Source organism: Mobula hypostoma, chromosome 3 (assembly GCF_963921235.1).
Source record: "Mobula hypostoma chromosome 3, sMobHyp1.1, whole genome shotgun sequence".
In the NCBI taxonomy this organism is placed as follows: Eukaryota; Metazoa; Chordata; class Chondrichthyes; order Myliobatiformes; family Myliobatidae; genus Mobula; species Mobula hypostoma.
The window spans coordinates 19,717,043-19,737,437 of NC_086099.1; the positions used below are offsets into that span (position 1 = coordinate 19,717,043).

The 20,395-nt window shown below is 40.4% G+C and overlaps 1 protein-coding gene across 4 annotated transcripts in view; it reads left to right on the forward strand.

The window, feature by feature from the left end:
- The window catches only part of kiaa1328 (KIAA1328 ortholog), a 150,149-nt gene that overhangs the window by 48,840 nt on the left and 80,914 nt on the right, over positions 1–20,395 (forward strand). For all 4 annotated transcript variants that reach the window (XM_063042769.1, XM_063042770.1, XM_063042767.1 and 1 more), the window contains 2 exons: positions 14,115–14,779; positions 16,018–16,119. In XM_063042769.1, coding sequence (XP_062898839.1) covers positions 14,115–14,779; positions 16,018–16,119 — 767 coding nt within the window. The remainder of the gene's footprint in view (positions 1–14,114; positions 14,780–16,017; positions 16,120–20,395) is intronic.

Consider the following 20,395-nt stretch of genomic DNA (forward strand, 5'->3'; position numbering starts at 1 on the left):
CAGCACTCCATTGGTACGTACTGCAATGAGATATGAGTCCAGAATTTTATGCTCAAGCTTTTGGAGTGAGACTTGAATCAACAACTACCAGATTTAGAGGTTTAATTACTACTTTGTGCAGTGACTTGAGGAAACAGCTTGCTGAATCTGTGTCAGGTTGGAGCTCAAATCGGTTTAGTGAATATTAGAGTCACAGCTAATTTTGTTTTAAATATGTTTAATACTTTAATAAAGAAAGCTTTATCAATGTTAATTGTCTTTGAGTATTCTTGGACGTCTGTGAGCATCTGAGGTATTAATAAGTTCGTTGACACTTTTGACAGGTGGTAAGTCTTGTGTGGCTTAACTAACAGCCCGTGCATTTCTGTGAGTAGTTCTTGCCATTCGCAATCAGAAGAGTCCTACCCACAGTGGGTGTGGGTTGTTAACCAGATTTTAGAAATTCCAGGAATTTTTTAATGTAGTTGTATATGAATTCAGGAAATCAGGCCATTTATAACAATTATTTTTAACTTGATTATCTGGATGATAAGTCATCTTTTACTTCCCTTATCCTATAGCTATTGTGCTTAATTCTGTGGAGATTTCAAAATAAAGCTATTGTACTGTCTCTGTTTTGGTAAGATGATTTATATTAAACGCAAACAACAGGAATTCTGCAGATGCTGGAAATTCAAGCAACATACATCAAAGTTGCTGGTGAACGCAGCAGGCCAGGCAGCATCTATAGGAAGAGGCGCAGTCGACGTTTCAGGCCGAGACCCTTCGTCAGGACTAACTGAAGGAAGAGTGAGTAAGGGATTTGAAAGCTGGAGGGGGAGGGGGAGATGCAAAATGATAGGAGAAGACAGGAAGGGGAGGGATGGAGCCGAGAGCTGGACAGGTGATAGGCAGAAGGGGATACGAGAGGATCATGGGACAGGAGGTCCGGGAAGAAAGACGGGGGGGGAGGGTGACCCAGAGGATGGGCAAGAGGTATATTCAGAGGGACAGAGGGAGAAAAAGGAGAGTGAGAGAAAGAATGTGTGCATAAAAAAGAGTAACAGATGGGGTACGAGGGGGAGGTGGGGCCTAGCGGAAGTTAGAGAAGTCAATGTTCATGCCATCAGGTTGGAGGCTACCCATACAGAATATAAGGTGTTGTTCCTCCAACCTGAGTGTGGCTTCATCTTTACAGTAGAGGAGGCCGTGGATAGACATGTCAGAATGGGAATGGGATGTGGAATTAAAATGTGTGGCCACTGGGAGATCCTGCTTTCTCTGGCGGACAGAGCGTAGATGTTCAGCAAAGCGGTCTCCCAGTCTGCGTCGGGTCTCACCAATATATAAAAGGCCACATCGGGAGCACCGGACGCAGTATATCACCCCAGTCGACTCTCAGGTGAAGTGATGCCTCACCTGGAAGGACTGTTTGGGGCCCTGAATGGTGGTAAGGGAGGAAGTGTAAGGGCATGTGTAGCACTTGTTCCGCTTACACGGATAAGTGCCAGGAGGGAGATCAGTGGGGAGGGATGGGGGGGACGAATGGACAAGCGAGTTCCGTGTTCGCCATGATGCGGAACTTTTCTTCCGCCGTCTCCGTCTCCGAGCCTACTTCTTCGGCAAGGACTCTTCCACCCCCACCGATGACCCCTTCTCCCGTCTTCAACCCTCCTCTTCTTCATGGACACCCCGCTCTGGTCTTCTGCCTGCTCTGGATCTCTTTATTGCCAACTGCCGACGGGACATCAACCGTCTCGACTTCACCGCACCTTGTCCCCATTCCAACCTCACTCCTTCGGAACGCTCTGCTCTCCACTCCTTCCGCACTAATCCTAACATTATTATTAAACCCGCTGATAAAGGGGGTGCTGTTGTAGTCTGGCGTACTGACCTCTACCTTGCCGAGGCACAGCGACAACTCGCGGATACCTCCTCTTATTTACCCCTCGATCGTGACCCCACTAAGGAGCACCAGGCCATTGTCTCCCACACTATCAATGACTTTATCCGCTCAGGGGATCTCCCATCCACTGCTACCAACCTTATAGTTCCCACACCCCGCACTTCCCGTTTCTACCTCCTACCCAAGATCCACAAACCTGCCTGTCCTGGCCGACCTATTGTCTCAGCTTGCTCCTGCTCCACCGAACTCGTTTCTGCATACCTCGACACTGTTTTATCACCCCTTGTTCAATCCCTTCCGACCTATGTTCGTGACACTTCTCACGCTCTTAAACTTTTCGATGATTTTAAGTTCCCTGGCCCCCACCGCTTTATTTTCACCTTGGATGTCCAGTCCCTATATACTTCCATCCCCATCAGGAAGGTCTCAAAGCTCTACGCTTCTTTTTGGATTCCAGACCTAATCAGTTCCCCTCTACCACCACTCTGCTCCGTCTAGCAGAATTAGTCCTTACTCTTAATAATTTCTCCTTTTGCTCCTCCCATTTCCTCCAAACTAAAGGTGTAGCTATGGGCACCCGTATGGGTCCTAGCTATGCCTGCCTTTTTGTTGGGTTTGTGGAACAATCTATGTTCCGTGCCTATTCTGGTATCTGTCCCCCACTTTTCCTTCGCTACATCGACGACTGCATTGGCGCTGCTTCCTGCACGCATGCAGAACTCGTTGACTTTATTAACTTTGCCTCCAACTTTCACCCTGCCCTCAAGTTTACCTGGTCCATTTCCGACACCTCCCTCCCCTTTCTAGATCTTTCTGTCTCTGTCTCTGGAGACAGCTTATCCACTGATGTCTACTATAAGCCTACTGACTCTCACAGCTATCTGGACTATTCCTCTTCTCACCCTGTCTCTTGCAAAAACGCCATCCCCTTCTCGCAATTCCTCCGTCTCCGCTGCATCTGCTCTCAGGATGAGGCTTTTCATTCTAGGACGAGGGAGATGTCTTCATTTTTTAAAGAAAGGGGCTTCCCTTCCTCCACTCTCAACTCTGCTCTTAAACGCATCTCCCCCATTTCACGTACATCTGCTCTCACTCCATCCTCCCACCACCCCACTAGGAATAGGGTTCCCCTGGTCCTCACCTACCACCCCACCAGCCTCCGGGTCCAACATATTATTCTCCGTAACTTCCGCCACCTCCAACGGGATCCCACCACTAAGCATATCTTTCCCTCCCCCGCTCTCTCTGCATTCCGCAGGGATCACTCCCTACACAACTCCCTTGTCCATTTGTCCCCCCCATCCCTCCCCACTGATCTCCCTCCTGGCACTTATCCGTGTAAGCGGAACAAGTGCTACACATGCCCTTACACTTCCTCCCTTACCACCATTCAGGGCCCCAAACAGTCCTTCCAGGTGAGGCATCACTTCACCTGAGAGTCGACTGGGGTGATATACTGCGTCCGGTGCTCCCGATGTGGCCTTCTATATATTGGTGAGACCCGATGCAGACTGGGAGACCGCTTTGCTGAACATCTACGCTCTGTCCGCCAGAGAAAGCAGGATCTCCCAGTGGCCACACATTTTAATTCCACATCCCATTCCCATTCTGACATGTCTATCCACGGCCTCCTCTACTGTAAAGATGAAGCCACACTCAGGTTGGAGGAACAACACCTTATATTCCGTCTGGGTAGCCTCCACCTGATGGCATGAACATTGACTTCTCTAACTTCCGCTAGGCCCCACCTCCCCCTCGTACCCCATCTGTTACTCTTTTTTATGCACACATTCTTTTTCTCACTCTCCTTTTTCTCCCTCTGTCCCTCTGAATATACCTCTTGCCCATCCTCTGGGTCACCCCCCCCCCCCGTCTTTCTTCCCGGACCTCCTGTCCCATGATCCTCTCGTATCCCCTTCTGCCTATCACCTGTCCAGCTCTCGGCTCCATCCCTCCCCCTCCTGTCTTCTCCTATCATTTTGCATCTCCCTCTCCCCCTCCAGCTTTCAAATCCCTTACTCACTCTTCCTTCAGTTAGTCCTGACGAAGGGTCTCGGCCTGAAACGTCGACTGCGCCTCTTCCTATAGATGCTGCCTGGCCTGCTGCGTTCACCAGCAACTTTGATGTATGTTGGTTGATTTATATTAAGATGTTTTAGTAACTATATAAATGCCTCTTGCCCGTTTTTTAGCAATGAACCAGTCACTCCATTTGGATGTAGTCAGAATGCATTTTTTAAAATTTTTGATATATGGCAGTGTTAGAAGTTGCAATGCATTTGTTCTTTTTAAATTCCAGAGTGTTAACTGGTGCAACACACATAAAAGTTGCTGGTGAACACAGCAGACCAGGCAGCATCTCTAGGAAGTGGTACAGTCGACGTTTCAGGCTGAGACCCTTCGTCAAGACTAACTGAAAGAAGAGCTAGTAAGAGATTTGAAAGGGGGAGGGGGAGATCCGAAATGATAGGAGAAGACAGGAGGGGGAGGGATGGAGCCAACAGCTGGACAGTTGATTGGCAAAAGGGATATGAGAGAATCATGGGACAGGAGGCCTAGGGAGAAAGATAAGGGAGGGGGGGGGAATAGCCCAGAGGATGGGCAAGGGGTATAGTGAGAGGGAGAGAGAGAGAGAGAGAGAGAGAGAAAGAATGTGTGTGTATATAAATAAATAACAGATGGGGTACGAGGGGGAGGTGGGGCATTAGAGGAAGTTTGAGAAGTCAATGTTCATGCCATCAGGTTGGAGGCTACCCAGACGGAATATATGGTGGTGTTCCTCCAACCTGAGTGTGGCTACATCTTTACGGTAGAGGAGACGGTGGATAGACACATCAGAATGGGAATGGGATGTGGAATTAAAATGTGTGGCCACTGGGAGATCCTGCTTTCTCTGGCGGACAGAGCGTAAGTGTTCAGCGAATCGATCTCCCGGTCTGCGTCGGGTCTCACCAATATATAGAAGGTCACATCGGGAGCACCGGACGCAGACTGGGAGATCGTTTCACTGACCTGACACAGATTGGGAGATCGTTTCACAAAACACCTATGCTCTGTCCGCCAGAGAAAGCAGGATCTCCCGGTGGCCACACATTTTAATTCCACGTCCCATTCCCATTCTGATATGTCTATCCACGGCCTCCTCTACTGTAAAGATGAGGCCACATTCAGGTTGGAGGAACAACACCTTGTATTCCATCTGGGTAGCCTCCAACCTGATAGCATGAACACTGACTTCTCTAACTTCCGCTAATGCCCCACCTCCCCCTTGTACCCCATCCGTTATTTATTTATTTATTTATTTATTTATATACACACATTCTTTTTCTCTAGCTCCTTTTTCTCCCTCTGTCCCTCTCACTATAGCCCTTGCCCATCCTCTGGGCTATTCCCCCCCCTCCCCCTTATCTTTCTCTGTAGGCCTGCTGTCCCATGATCCTCTCATATCCCTTTTGCCAATCAACTATCCAGCTCTTGACTCCATCCCTCCCCCTCCTGTCTTCTTCTATCATTTTGGATCTCCCCCTCACCCTCCCACTTTCAAATCTCTTACTAGCTCTTCTTTCAGTTAGTCCTGACAAAGGGTCTCGGCCCGAAATATTGACTGTACCTCTTCCTAGAGATGCTGCCTGGCCTGCTGCGTTCACCAGCAACTTTTATGTGTGTTGCCTGAAATTCAAACATCTGCAGATTTCCTCGTGTTTGCGATGTTAACTGGTGCCATAGTTTTAATTGAAAAAGGAAGTTGATGAAGTGGAATTTAATGCTAATTTAAAGATTTATAGAGCTTACAATAAAAGGAAAATAAATCCATTTCATTAGTTCTGCACTTTATGTAGTTGATAAAGTCCAGGTAAGAATAAATAGAACATGGAACAGATCAGCACAGTACAGTACAGTCATTTTAGCTCATGATGTGGTGTTGACTTAAACGGATCAAGCTCGACCCTTCCCTCCCACATAGCCCAACATTTTTTTGATTAGGTTTAGTTTATCTTCTAACTGTTAAAGAAATAGACTTGATATAGAAAAAATGATTTTTTTCCCATTATTTGTTGCATTTCTTGCATTGATGGCCATTTTCAATATAAATATAAAACCTCATTTTTGCTGAGATGAGGTACATAGGACAGTACAGAAACAGGCCTTTCAGCCTACAATGTTGTGCCAAGCCAATTAAATTAATAATCAAATGGCTAACTGAACTAATTTCTTCTGCCTACACAATGTCATTTTTTAAAAATTTAAGTACTTTCAGCTTCCTAAGTAATCAACTGCAATGATTCCTAATATCAAAACTGGTTGCCTGGGTCTTACAATACATTTTGCCTTTGTTTATTTAAGCTGTGGCTGCAAGCGTTGAATGCTGAGGAGAATTGGGACTAAAGGAAGATAATTTGCTGTGATTATTTAGTTGTCTGTGATAGTTCAGATGACAAATAGACATTGGATTTTCTAGATACTTTGTATACACTAATGTTAAATATTGGCCATGTTGAGCTGGATCCTCTACTAATAATGGAGGTGCCTAAGTTAGTAGGTAGCTGGCCTTTTGAGCTGTTCTGGGAGCAGCCTCCTGGTTGCAGTCCTTCACTGGGAAACCAGCTGCCAGGGTATCCATGCTTGCTTCCTAAATTGCCCTGACAGGCACTACTGTAGCCTTTTTCATTGTCATGGCTGCCCTTAGGATTAAATGTTTAAATTTGTTTGATGTTTGTAAAAATATTAATAAATAACATTAAAAATTAATATTAACACAAGCACAATAACAATATACCTATAAATACTAAAAAATTGAAAGGAGTTTCCTTCTATGAAGCTGTTTCCGCCCATTGGAATAATAATGATGGGAATAGTAAGCAGCTCAACCATCATCAATGAAGGATTTGACAAATAAAGCTAACATGATTAATTAATCTTGAGCTTTACATGTTTCTGGCCAATGGCACTTATAGTGACTTTGTGGAAACTGTGGGTGTGCTTGGTATTATACTCTTACTACTTTCCTTTTGATTCAAACATCATCCCACACCTTCTCTTCCTTCTATATTCTGCCATCAGAAATTTAATACAAATAAACCTTGATATTAGATTTTTCCAGAGCTCTGTGTCTATTCTGAACTACAAATGATCCACAAAGATTATTCCTACTTTGTCTTCACTCGTGTATGCCTATCATTCCCCTCTTGTATGGATCCATCAAGGTAGAGGAAGCTTACAGAAAAAGTTGTTGGTTTGGAATCTGTTGAAACAACCTTATAATTGATGCAGGGGTGTACGGTAGACCCATCATCGGTATCTGCTTCATTATAAGGTATTTGTAACCACAAATTACAGAGGGACATTAATAGGTAAGGCTTCAAGTTTTCTGTGCTATTCTGTAAAAGTATGACTTGTATTATTGTTGGCTTTACCTTCACTTTCCTGTATGATCTCCATAACACTTGATTTTCTCTCAAGTCTAATAAATCAGTACCCACAACACTGAAGCTAGAGGATGAAAAAAATTCTTCTTGCCAAAGAAATTCTTCTTTAGTTTTATCTTGAGTCTGAACCCCTAGCTAATAGACTCTCCTATCAGAGAAACATCTTCATGCTATCTATACTGTCTAACCCCTTCAAAATGTTGTATTTTTGAATAAGGTCCCTTCTGATTTTTCTAAAGTCCAAGCAGCATGGTCTAAATCACTTGATCTTTCCTCATAAGATAACGACTTCATTAAAGAAATCAAACTAGTTGGTCTTGTCTGCATTGCTGCCAGGGTAATGTTCTTTATCAATATGGAGACTAAAATGATATACAATACTCTGGATGCAACCTCACCATAGTTCTGTACAATTGCACCATTGTTTCCTTACTCTTGTACCCCATTTCCCTTGGTCATCACTTTATTTGCCTCCTAATTTCTGTAACTGCATACTGGCTTTGTATTTCTTGGGCTCTGCATTCCTTTAGGTTAGGTACCACAAATTCTAGACCAAGGCTTTCATCTTCATTTAATGAGTCCAACTGTCTTCCTTTCAATATTGAATGGAATTAGTATTCCCATGGTTCTTGGAGCTCATATTTAACTAGAACCTAACTGGACTCATTACACACTTACTGTGATGACAAGAGTTGGTCAAAAAGTGACTTTACCCAAGGTCTTCCACCAAGTCAAGTAAGTAATGGAACACACTATCTGTGCTGACAGCACACATTGGCATTATTCAAATTATGTCCTCATTGGTATCTTATTGCTTTAAATGTTCATTTGCCGCCTTATGGCATTGTGATTGGCAGTTACAAAATAGACTCTGCACCTCATTGTGGCTTACTGGAAAATGCTTCTCAAATCCCACCCTTAATCACTTGGAAGGACAAAAGCATGCTATCAGACTCCTTGATGCCAGGGCCTATTAAGAATGAAGTTAAAATGTTTTTTGTTACATTTAAATAAAAAAAAAAATTGTAATTGGTCCTGATGAAAGCCTTTAACATTGACTGCTTATTCCTCTTTATAGATACTGCTTGCCCTGCTGAGTTCCTCCGTGTGTGTGTGTGTGTGTGTGTGTTGCTCTGAATTTCCAGCATCTACAGAATTTTGTGTATTTGTAATGTTAAAGCTGGAATTTTGTTAGCCTGAAAAAGTATGGATAAGGAGCTGAAATAGGTTAATAAAGTTACATTGCTGCTCAGCATAATTTTATTGACTAGTGGAACACACTGAAGGGGTTAAATAGTCTTCTCTTTCCTATTTATATCAAAAAAAGCAGATATTGTTTGGAGAGCTTCTATTCTGAATTGGAACTAATCTGTACGTTTGCCACAACCTTGGATGTGTCCTTTATTGGTTTATGATCCTTTGGTAATAGTCGACTCAGATTAAAGACAAATTTTATGTGACTCTGTCATTGCATCTATGATTTCATTCTTGCATGGAGGGGGAAGTAGGCATCTGCCAAACATTAGAACAAATGTGTAAATGATGCACACTTAGATCTGGAAGTAACAGGGTGTTCAAAAATAAATAAGAAATAAGTATAGGCAAAATGGTCAGGTACAAGCACAATGAATTGCAGATAGGCATTTGCAAAGATTGAGCTGCTGCCCAAACATTGGTACCATCTGTGCAGTCTGCGTGCCAGGTAGTCACATCAGAGCTTAGGCAGAGATGCTCTCTCTGGTGCAATTAACACCTGTAATAAAACATTTTGCTGCCTGAAAATCATTGAGACAGGTTACTTATTCACACATTCTGTGACACGTACAGGTGTTAAAACAGTTTATTAGTTATGAAGTAACATGTTGCACTGGACATACAGGCGGGAGAATGAATGAGCCATTTATAAATTATGTATGCATGTTTCACAGCAAGCTGCTTGGTGTTTTTCAGTTGCTCCCAGTTTGTAAGACACCAATTAGTGTTGAATTCTAAATAATTGAACAACTTTGATTCTCTTATCATTTTAGATCCAGGCATAATGTACAAAATAAGTTTTAAACCCCAGAAGGCCCTTGAGTAAAAATCATTCTACTTCAGATATGAGAAAACAGCAAACTCTTGCCTGGATCAATTTTGTATTGAATGCATAATTTCTTTACCAAAATTGATCTGTAATTATTTTTTTCCAGACATTAATTTCAAATTGCAGTGTAAATTGGGAAGGCAGTAGTCCACATCATTTGCTTGATATGAATGGCATCAAGCCTGTCCATTTACGTGGGCAGATGTAAAGTGTCTTTGTCAGTCTAGCAGTACTAATTGTTTAAGTAGCTCGTTAGTTGGAAGGATAGGCTTTTCATTAAAAGAACTGTATGTTATTTATTAGTAGAGGACAGTTATGTTTTGATGGTGAATAGTTGATGGAAGTCTTTGACAGTAATCAGCATATGAGATTATTGTGGACTTCAGGCACGCTAGGAGCTACACTCATGTCCCCATCTACATCAGTGGAGCTGTAGTGGAATTTATGCTTCCAAGTTCCTGCCTGATAGCTTCGTATTTCCCCTTACTCCAATTAAATGCATTCCTAAGAGGAATAGATAGAGTGGACAGCCAGTGCCTCTTCCCCAGGGCACCACTGCTCCATACAAGAAGACATGGCTTTAAGGTAAAGGGTGGGAAGTTTAAGGGGGATATTAGAGGAAGGTTTTTTACTTAGAGTGGTTGGTGCGTGGAATACACTGCCTGTGTCAGTGGTGGAGGCAGATACACTAGTGAGATTTAAGAGACTACTAGGCAGGTATATGGAGGAATTTCAGGTGGGGGTTATATGGGAGGCAGGGTTTGAGGGTCGGCACAACAGTGTGGGCCAAAGAGCCTGTACTGTGCTGTACTATTCTATGTTCTATATCAAGTTTCAAGTTCCTTGGTATCCACATTTCCAGTGATCTCACCTGGTCCCTGAACTCCTCCATCCTGATCAAAAAGGCGCAACAGTGCCTTTATTTCCTGTGGAGCATCAAGAAAGCTCACCTCTGTCCCAGGATACTGACGGACTTTTACCGCTGTACCATTGAGAGCATACTCACCAACTGCATCTCAGTCTGGTATGGCAATTGTCCCGTAGCAGACTGCAAAGCACTCCAGTGGGTGGTGAAAACTGCCCAGCGGATTATCGGCACCCAATTGCCCACCATTGAGAACATCTACCATAAACGCTGCCTGGGCAGGGCAAAAAGCATTATCAAGGATCCATCTCACCCTAACCATGGACTTCTTACTCTCCTCCCATCCGGTAGGTGCTACAGGAGCCCCTGCTCCCACACCAGCAGGCTCAGGAAGAGCTTCTTCCCCGAGGCTGTGACCCTGCTGAACCTCACATCACAGCACTAAGCAGTATTGCAGCCATATTGTACTGTCTCAGTACTTTTATATTTGTATGCTGTAGCACTTTTTATTTCCTGTTAATTTGTAAATAATACCATTCTTTTGCACTTCTGGTCAGATGCTAATTGCATTTCATTGGCTTTGTATCTGTACTTGGCACAATGACAATAAAGTTGAATCTAATCTAACAAATCCCACCAATGTTTTGAATTGGGAATGCAGGTAATTCTAAATGATGTAAATCATCTCTGGATGATTGGTGCTGCAACACTGCTTTCTCTGCAATAGTGAAGAAAGGATTGCAGATTGACTAATACCATTGCATTATTATCAACATCAGACTGTGGAGTGGGAAAATGGTAATGGAACTTAGGTATTTTGTATATACCGTACTTAATTTGTAATGTATAACTTGCTCTTTCCTTTCATTGTTACCACTTAACTGTAACATTATTATCTCTTGTATACTTCCCATAAGCTGAACTCCATTTGCCCTACCATATGTAGTTGCATTGCAGATTTGTACCAATAACTACGGAGAAATCATTATTGTTGTGATATAACCCATCTGCAATAGTACTTAATATTTATTTATTTGCCAAAGCTAAGAAAGTGTGATTTGTTCTTGTTTTCTGTTCAAACATTAATATTCCCACTAACTTCATTGTGTGTATCATTGTAAAACTTTATTATTGCTTAGAATTTACATCTTTGTTTGACAGCATTATGCAGTTTTTATGATCATAAAAAGTATTGAATCACATTGAATAATAAAACAATGGAAAAAGTCATAATGTTAAAATGATGAATGTGGATCTGGTCCCTTAATACTTTGCTGATTTGTAGCTAGAATCAATAAAGAATGGGCTAATGAGTGTCAATTTTGAAGCTCAAATTCATTTATGTTCCAGGTCGGGCCCTATAGGGGTGGCTGTTACAATAAAGTAACTGTATGCATATACATGGCATAAATAAAATTGAATAAGATGAAGGGTCTGCTGCAAAATTTTGGATGCTGAAGTTGTTTTAAAGGTTGAAATTAAACTTCATCTTCAGTAAACAGAAACTGAAATAGCTTGTACTTGACCAAGGATTTGGTGACAGAATTCTGAAGTTGTAGCATGTGGCTGAGCGTGATGGGAGGCCGATGCAAGCAATGACCATCAGAAAATGAAATGCCTTCCATCCCTCATTGAGTTTAACCTGTTAATTAGTAAAATAATGGCTGACTCTGTGTCTCAAGCCACTTTCTTCTATGATTACCATGTCACTTGATTCCTTGAGTTTCCAAGTAACTCTATTGAATATACTTCATGTCTATTTATAGCTGAAGACTTTCAGTGTACAAATTTTTTGAAAAAAACAACTCTTCAGCTTGGATCTAAAGAAACATTCTCACAGAGAACATGGATCTTTAAATCAAACAATGAATTGAATTTGCAGTTAGAACAATTTGAATTTGTTTTCAGTCAGGAGGACTACTTTTATTAATTTCTGTAATGGAAAGAATTAACATTTCTTCTGTTGTAAGCTCATAAATTGAAAGGCAATGTGGTAACTTTAGCTATTTTGGGAGGGGAATGGCAGAGGTGGCATGATATTATTGTTTTCTACAATTGGTAAAATCTTGGGTTACACCGAGAAGAAGGCTTGGTATGGAACAATTAATCTATTTGTGCAGTGGAGAGCACCTTATGATTCACTGATGATTTCCGTGTTTAATCATTTATGCACACTTTAGATGTTACTAGTTTCATAATGTAATGATACTGGATGATGGCTTGTCCATAATCCTGGCCTTTTTTTTCTCCCTGAGGGACCTATAGTCTCTAGTTGTACATCTTATGGTATCGAATATTATTATTTCTGCTTTCCTAACTCACTAACCCTTATTGTTTTGTACTTTGTAAGAAATTGTGCTTGCAAAGATATTGCAATTAGAAGGCAATAGCACAGTAGGTAACATCAACTTTAAACTCCATGAAATAAAAAACAGTGATAAGTGAATAATATAAATTTAAGTACATTCTAAAATTTATTAGCTTACAAATGGGGAAAAATGTTTTGGTATTTATGTCTTGCAACAAATCAACTGCTTAACACTTTGATATGCTGCTCTGAATTTCCATTATATCCTTCTTGTTAAGGCAGGCTGCTCTACTTCAAATTGATCAGACACTATGCTGGCTATTGAAATGATTTGTAGCTTGTGAAACTGGTTTATGTAAATTAAATCTCAAGTTTACTGATGTTTGATCTGTAAAAGGGTGTAACATTAATGTTTGGTATATTAATACACTGCACTATTGAGTGGTAGGACACATTTTTCACTTTTACTGATGGATTCCAGTTTTTAGGTCAACGTGTGTTGCAAAACAGATGATAGTGAGAATGAACCCTGAACTCGCTGAAGGTGGCATTTCCGTACTGTAGATGGAAATATCTTGGGAAAAAGCATAACAGGACATTTCAAAATAAAGCCAACAGGAGGAAAAACTGTGCTTCAATTAAATGTACAGGGTGATGGGGGCAGAATAAAGTTACTGGATGATGAGTTCAAATGGGTCTACTCTGAGGAATTTTCAGCTGGTTAAAAATATTTTTATGTTTGGAAACCAGGACTGCCATGATCAACTAATTTTGTAAAATAAATAAATAAATGAATAAAAATTTTCTACTTTGGGATTTACAACCCTGAATGCCTTTTCATATGCTGTTCATATTGAAGGCCATCACTCTGCAAGGAAATTGTGCCCTGGTCATGATATTTTTTGGCATGAGTTCTGTAGGTGGTGATGGGAGGAGAGCATTGGAAAACTTTGAACAGGAACTATGGAAGTGTGGGTTTTGACACACCGTTGTAACACACTCGGGTATCTCCTGCACCTAATGAAGTGGCCACTGAGTGCATGTTCAGGGTCTTCTGCTGCTGTAGTCGTCCACCTCAGGGTTTAATATGTTGCGCTTTGAAAGATGCTTTTCTACACACCACTGTTGTAATGCTTGGTTGTTTCGGCCCAAGGGTCTTGGCCCGAAACGTCGACTGTACCTCTTCCTAGAGATGCTGCCTGGCCTGCTGTGTTCATCAGCAACTTTTATGTGTGTTGCTTGAAATTCCAGCATCTGCAGATTTCCTCGTGTTTGAGATTTTTTGTTTGTTTCAGCTGCAGCCAATCTTATTTATTAACCTTCATTAAAGTTCATCCTCTGCTTTTTGTCTCCATATGTATCACCTGATTCGCTGTGAATATTCAGCATTTTCTATTTTTCTCATTTGCAAATTATGAAAATATGTAAAATTTCTCAGATATGAAGAATACTTTGCATTAGAAATGCACCCGAAATAAGATAATCACCAGTTAATGTTTCAGTGTTTACATTAATTTTATAAATGTTTTGAAATGTTTTTCTTTTAGGTAAATGCCAAGAAGAACTCTCCTCAGACAGCTGCTTCAAATCTGAATGGCTCCTACCTGGGAATTGTGCCTCCTAGCACATTAAATGCTGTTAATAAATCTAAGCAAGTACTTGTTTGTCCATCTGTAGCACCTCACCCTCAGTGTGACCGTGCTCATTATTTCCCAAACAATAATGTTCTCAATCGTGTTCGCCCTGTGGGCAACCTTCCACTCCAAAATGGTTGTGAGATGAAAACGGAGACTTCAATTCATGGAAACCCAGTTTTAGTAAGGCATTATAACATCAAAGATTTGCAAGCTGGTACATCCAGTTTTACTTTTGATAGTAGTAACCAACCTCCCCAGTGTGGATGGTTGAAAGGCCAGACTGATAATGGAACTCAATTCACTGATGGCCACAACAGGAATTTTATTCCATTAATGGAACATAATGTCACTCCAGGAATGTTTTGTGATGCAGCAGTGAATGGTCGGATAGGAATGATGACTGGAGACGTTTTGCATGAAATGAAACTGCCTGCAGACCAAAAGCAGCAGTTATTGTGTCAGAAAAGGGAACTGGAGCTGGAAAAAGAAACACTGCAGAGATTGCTTGCTCAACAGGAGGCTCTGCTTCTTTTAAAGCAACAGCAGTTACAAGAGTCAGTGTTGGATTATAGCAGGTAAGAACTCCATTGAACCTTAGACCATCCTAATGGAGGTGATTTACCTTTTAAAATTAACCTTTATTAGATTGGCAACATAATATTAATTAAAGCTGACAGCATTGTCTATTGGCAATGGTGTTGAAACCCTTTTCCTGGAACAACTTTAATGAGTTTGAAGAAAATGGATCCCCTGTGGTAGCAACTTGTCCAATGTTTCACTTTAACTGATCTTAGCTTTTTGTTTAAATTTCACACCTGCATGGCATTCTGAATGTTATTATGTTTGGAGCAGCTGCAATTCAGTAGGGATTTTAACAACATTAAAAAATAATTATCAGTAATTGACAGTAAAAGCAAATTTCAATGGCAGTTGTGTGGTAACCATAACAGTGTGTGCATATTAATAGCACAATGAGCATAGTAAGGTTGCAGTTAATATTCAGATCAGATTGATTGCATAGTTTACATTGGGCTGTAAATTTAACATTGTGAAATCTAGGGTATCTTTTATAATATTGGCCTAGAGTTACATGCCTACAGTACATGATGTGTGTAACCACTGAGGGCATCCAGTATACTTCATGGAGAAATTGACAGTTGTTATCTATTGTAGTTTGTATGATGAAAATACTACAGCCTCAGTTTTACATCAAGAAAAAAAATTAAAAGATCATAAGACATAGGAGCGGAATTAAGCCATTTGGTCCATCAAATCTGCTTCGTCATTCAGTCATGGCTGATTTTATATCCCTTTCACCTCATTCTCCTGCCTAATCCACATAACCTTTGACACCCTTACTAATTTAAAGTATAGAAATAGAATTCAAATAGTGATGATATCCCTTAAGATATGTACTTCATATGATAAATGACTTGGGCTTGCTGCTCTGTAAAAAAGAGGCAAGCTCACTTTTGCGTGCTCAGTCAAGCTTTACAGCTATTCTGTTCTTCCCTGTTTAATTATATGTTTTTGGGTTATGTGTGCTCGGCACACATAACTTGAAAGCCCATTGCAGGTGAGGCAATTTGATTTGACCTTTTGAATTATCCAGCTAAAAATTTAAGAACTATTTTAAACTAAAGAAATCATCACATCATTAAATTGCCCTAATTGCAGTTACCAGTTAGTATTTTGAAACGTTGATGTGGAACTTATTAGTTTACTAAACATGTATAAAAATAGAATTGTTATTCATGATTAGGATCTGAAAGTAAAGGTTATCAATGTAAAAAAATCTTCAATGCTTTCACAGGTCCAAGCATAATCTATTAGAAGCAGAAGACATGACGTATCGTGAGATTCCAACAAACAAAACAAGAATTTCTTTACTAAATTCAGCTGGATCCACTGAAAGGTTAGAAACTTTATTCCCAGTCATTGTATGGCATATGCCAAATATATGAATTTGAAGCTTTGTAGCTGTTTAATATCATTTTCATTCAATCTTCTGTACTGTTGTGGACGACAGCAGACATTGGATTTAACATTTTCACAAAATTATCAGCTGTATGCTCTTAATTTGTTTGGTAATTAGCATGCTATATACCATTCTATTTAATAATTTACTTTTACTTTGTTCACAGTGGTATTAGTTTGTGAGGTCAGGGAGAAATCTCTTGTATCTCATGTCCACATCTTTACCCCAGCATTGATACCTTTCTATGCTGAAAAAGTTGTGGCCTAAAATTTACTTAGACCTTAAATTCACCTTGCTTTTGCAAGTGTTTGATTTTTTTATATAAATGACAAAGGGCTTCAAAACAATAAAAAATTATTTCCTTTTGTGGGAGAATCTTGATCAAGAAGTATCTTCTTAAAAGAGCACTTAGGAATATGGAAAACACTTTTTTTTTCAAGCAATGAGAGGCTGGAAGTTTTGTCTTTGTGTGCCTTAGAGACTGTGAATCTTTCTTCCTCAATTCTTAATGCTTATTATCTAGACGCAGGGGTTCCCAACCTGGGATCCTTGGACCCTTCGGTTAATAGTAGGGGTCAGTGGTATGAAAAAGATTGGGAACCCCTGCAGAGGAATTCAATCAGAGCAAAGAATGGTTTTGGCTGTAAATGAGTTGCTAATGCAGCCACTGGCTTAAGGCTGCTGGTCAAACTATTAGTTTTAATCGGCAATTCCCTTATTATGAAACTTAAATGGAAAAACCCATCCATGTTGGAAGCATCTGTGAAGAAAGCAGATAAGTTAATGTTTCAAGAGAACATTTTTGAAATGTTAACTTGGGTGACGTAGGAATTTTGTTTATTTCAGACAGATGGTTAGAATTCTATTCAGAAATCGAAGGGCGTTTTGGATTCCTTTTAAACCAGGTTAGATTTTGCAGTGTTTGTGACTTTCCCATTGCTTAGTCTTAAATTTCAGCTGAAAGATACTTTTTTTGACTTTGAAACTCAAGGAACCAATGATAAACTGAGTAAAATATAAGCTTTAATTAGGTTTACCACTATTAGAACTTTGCTAATTTTGTATCTATTATAGATCCCTATGGTGACATTTAACAATCATTTTTTTTGTACCCATGTTAAGAATCTGTTTAAGTCTGTTAATTTCAGTTAAATTGTTGTCTAGTGATGTAGAATAATTTGGGTCTGCCAAAGTTAAGCTAGACAAATTTTGATGAGAGGTAAAATTCTAGAGAGACCACCTTTCCTTTTGTTGTTTAATGATCTACCTTAATTAACATGCAAATTTGAAATAATTAGAATGCATTAAAGGTGTTTAACCACTTTTCCCTAAAGAAATATTCAAATTAAATTGAGTGTGGCTTTAAATAATTTAATTCTGCAAGATCTATGGCAACAATTTTCTGCTACATTTTAAGAAAAGTGAGAAGGTTAAACTTGTTAAATAAGTAATAATCAATATTAAATAATCCTATTCTAGAGATTCTTTGTAATGGTCTTCATTAAAACTTAATCATTTGCATATTTTTTAAAAAAAGAAAATATCCAGTTTTACTAGCATGTTTATAGAATAATCCTTCAAGCATTTTATATTATGTTGAATGTATGTTTGAATAATTCATGTCAAGATGCCTCATTTGAACATCAAATCATGTCTTCAGCTTTTGATGATTGAAGTTGAAGGTGGTTTATATTAATTTGTTTATACATTCTATGTAACACCTAATGCAATTTTATTTCCCTAGTGTGGAAGAGTGAATGGGGTAAGAAGTTATTTTGTCTTTAAGTATGTACTCTGAAATAGTACTCTAAAGGCAAAATAATATTTTCCCTTTTTGTCTGGCCGTGTGACTGCATTAAAGATTGAAAGCTTCAGCAATTATACTGATGGTTTTCTTCAAATCTTGAGAAATCAAAGTGAAATGCCAAGGGCCATTGTGCATGACATCACCAAGTTTGGAGTTGGAGAGGTGAAATTATGGCAGTGGATAGATATCAAATCTGAATTTTTATAAGACTAACTGCAGTAAACAGTAGTTGAGTTTTAACATCCTGATGTTTATATAAAAATGAGTTGGATTAATAAATTCTGAGATCTCAGTCAGGTTACATGTAGAATGGAAAACACAAAATACTCTGCAGATGCTGGGGTCAAAGCAACACTCACAACACGCTGGAGGAACTGTTGTGAGTGTTACATGTAGAATGGAGGAAGATTACGCAGGGTAGCTTATTTTCTGCCGAGGAACAAGGAAAGATATTGAGACAACTTCAAGCATTAACATAAGAGGTTCTCAGATGCTGGAAATCCAGAGTAACACACACAAAATGCTGGAGGATCTCAGGTCAGGCAGAATCTATGAAAATGATAAACAGATGACGTTTCGGGCCGAGACCCTTCATCGAGATAATGTTAAGGCAGAGGTTTCCAACCTGGGGTCCAAGGACCCCTTGGTTAATGGTAAGGGTCCATGGCATAAAAACGACTGAGAAGCCGTGTTCGAAGCTCTGGAGAGTACAGGCCCAGAGCCATCAAACACTTCTCAGGATGATTCCTGGTATCATTCTAATGAACCTCCTTTGGATCCTCTCCCATGCCTGCACTTCCTTTCTTAGGTAAGGACACAAACTGCTCACAATAGGAAGTATTTGATGCAAATCTGAAAAACTAAACTTCAGTGCAAATATTAACAAGATAGAAGTACTTGCACTGATGTAACTCTCCATAGTGGAGATGTACTTGATGATTGCCTGGTTGAGTATGTTCCATATCTTCTATATTTATTTTAGGTTTCCATCATTTTGACTTGCACAAAACCATTTGCTTTGTTTGCAGGCAGTGCAAATTATTTAAACGCAAACAACAGGAATTCTGCAGATGCTGGAAATTCAAGCAACATACATCAAAGTTGCTGGTGAACGCAGCAGGCCAAGCAGCATCTATAGGAAGAGGCGCAGTCGACGTTTCAGGCCGAGACCCTTCGTCAGGACGGTCCTGACGAAGGGTCTCGGCCTGAAATGTCGACTGCGCCTCTTCCTATAGATGCTGCTTGGCCTGCTGCGTTCACCAGCAACTTTGATGTATAGTGCAAATTATTTTCTTGGTTAGGCAATTAAATACGCATTCATCTGCTTTGCTGTAGTGGAGGCCAAAGTGGAGATGCAGCATGGTAACAGCTCTTCTGGCCCAAGGAGCCTGTCCCCCCCTCCCCATTACACCCATCTGGTCAATGTGGGAATGTAGGAAGAAATTGTAGCATCCGGAGGAAACCCATGTGGTTGTGGGGAGAGCATGGAAACTCCCTGCAGACAGCAGCAGAATTGAACTTGGGTCACTAGTGCTGCAGTAGTTATGCTAACCTCTATGCTGGTGTGCCATTTATGTTAAGCATTTAGTGAAAATTGTATGCTTTATGATAGTGTTGGTGATGTATTTCATTTGAACTTGGTGATATTGGTACTGCGTAGTAGAAAACACTCCATTTGGTTGGAGTTCTTTCTCACTCTGAGAAAGATGGATGCAGCTGTTCAAGATCAATCATTCACAGCCCCAGGTTGTCGAGGTAGGACTTCCTTCAGACAATCCCTTGGACTGAACTATATTGAACTGTTTCATTAATGATCTTACTTCCATCAGAAGGTTGGAAGTGGAATTTTTGCCGATGATTTCAATATTTCAACATCATTTGGAATTCCTGCACAAGATGTGGTCCATCCTTGCATACAGCAAGACCTAAACGACATTCAGGCATTGGTTGATAGCTGGCAAGTAACATTTGCACCCTTTTAGTGTCAGGCAATTATCCATCCCTAAACGGAACAAGGTGAGCATCTCTTCTTGGTGGTGGAAATATTGCTGGTTATTAAGTTTGCTAACATCAGTAGCATTGAATTGGAACTTAAACTATATCTGTCTTATAAATACATTAACTACAAGAGGCTGCCTATTGTATGGTGACCAGTGCATTTTCTGGTGCCCTCCATCTATAAGACGAAGAAATGCACTCCATTTACTTTGGACGTGGATTTAAAATGTGTGGCTACTGGGAGGTCCTGCTTTCTCTGGCGGACAGAGCCCGATGTGGCCTTCTATATATTGGTGAGACCCGACACAGACTGGGAGGTCGTTTCGCTGAACGCCTGCGCTCTATCCACCAGAGAAAGCAGGATCTCCCAGTGGCCACACATTTTAATTCCACGTCCCATTCCCATTC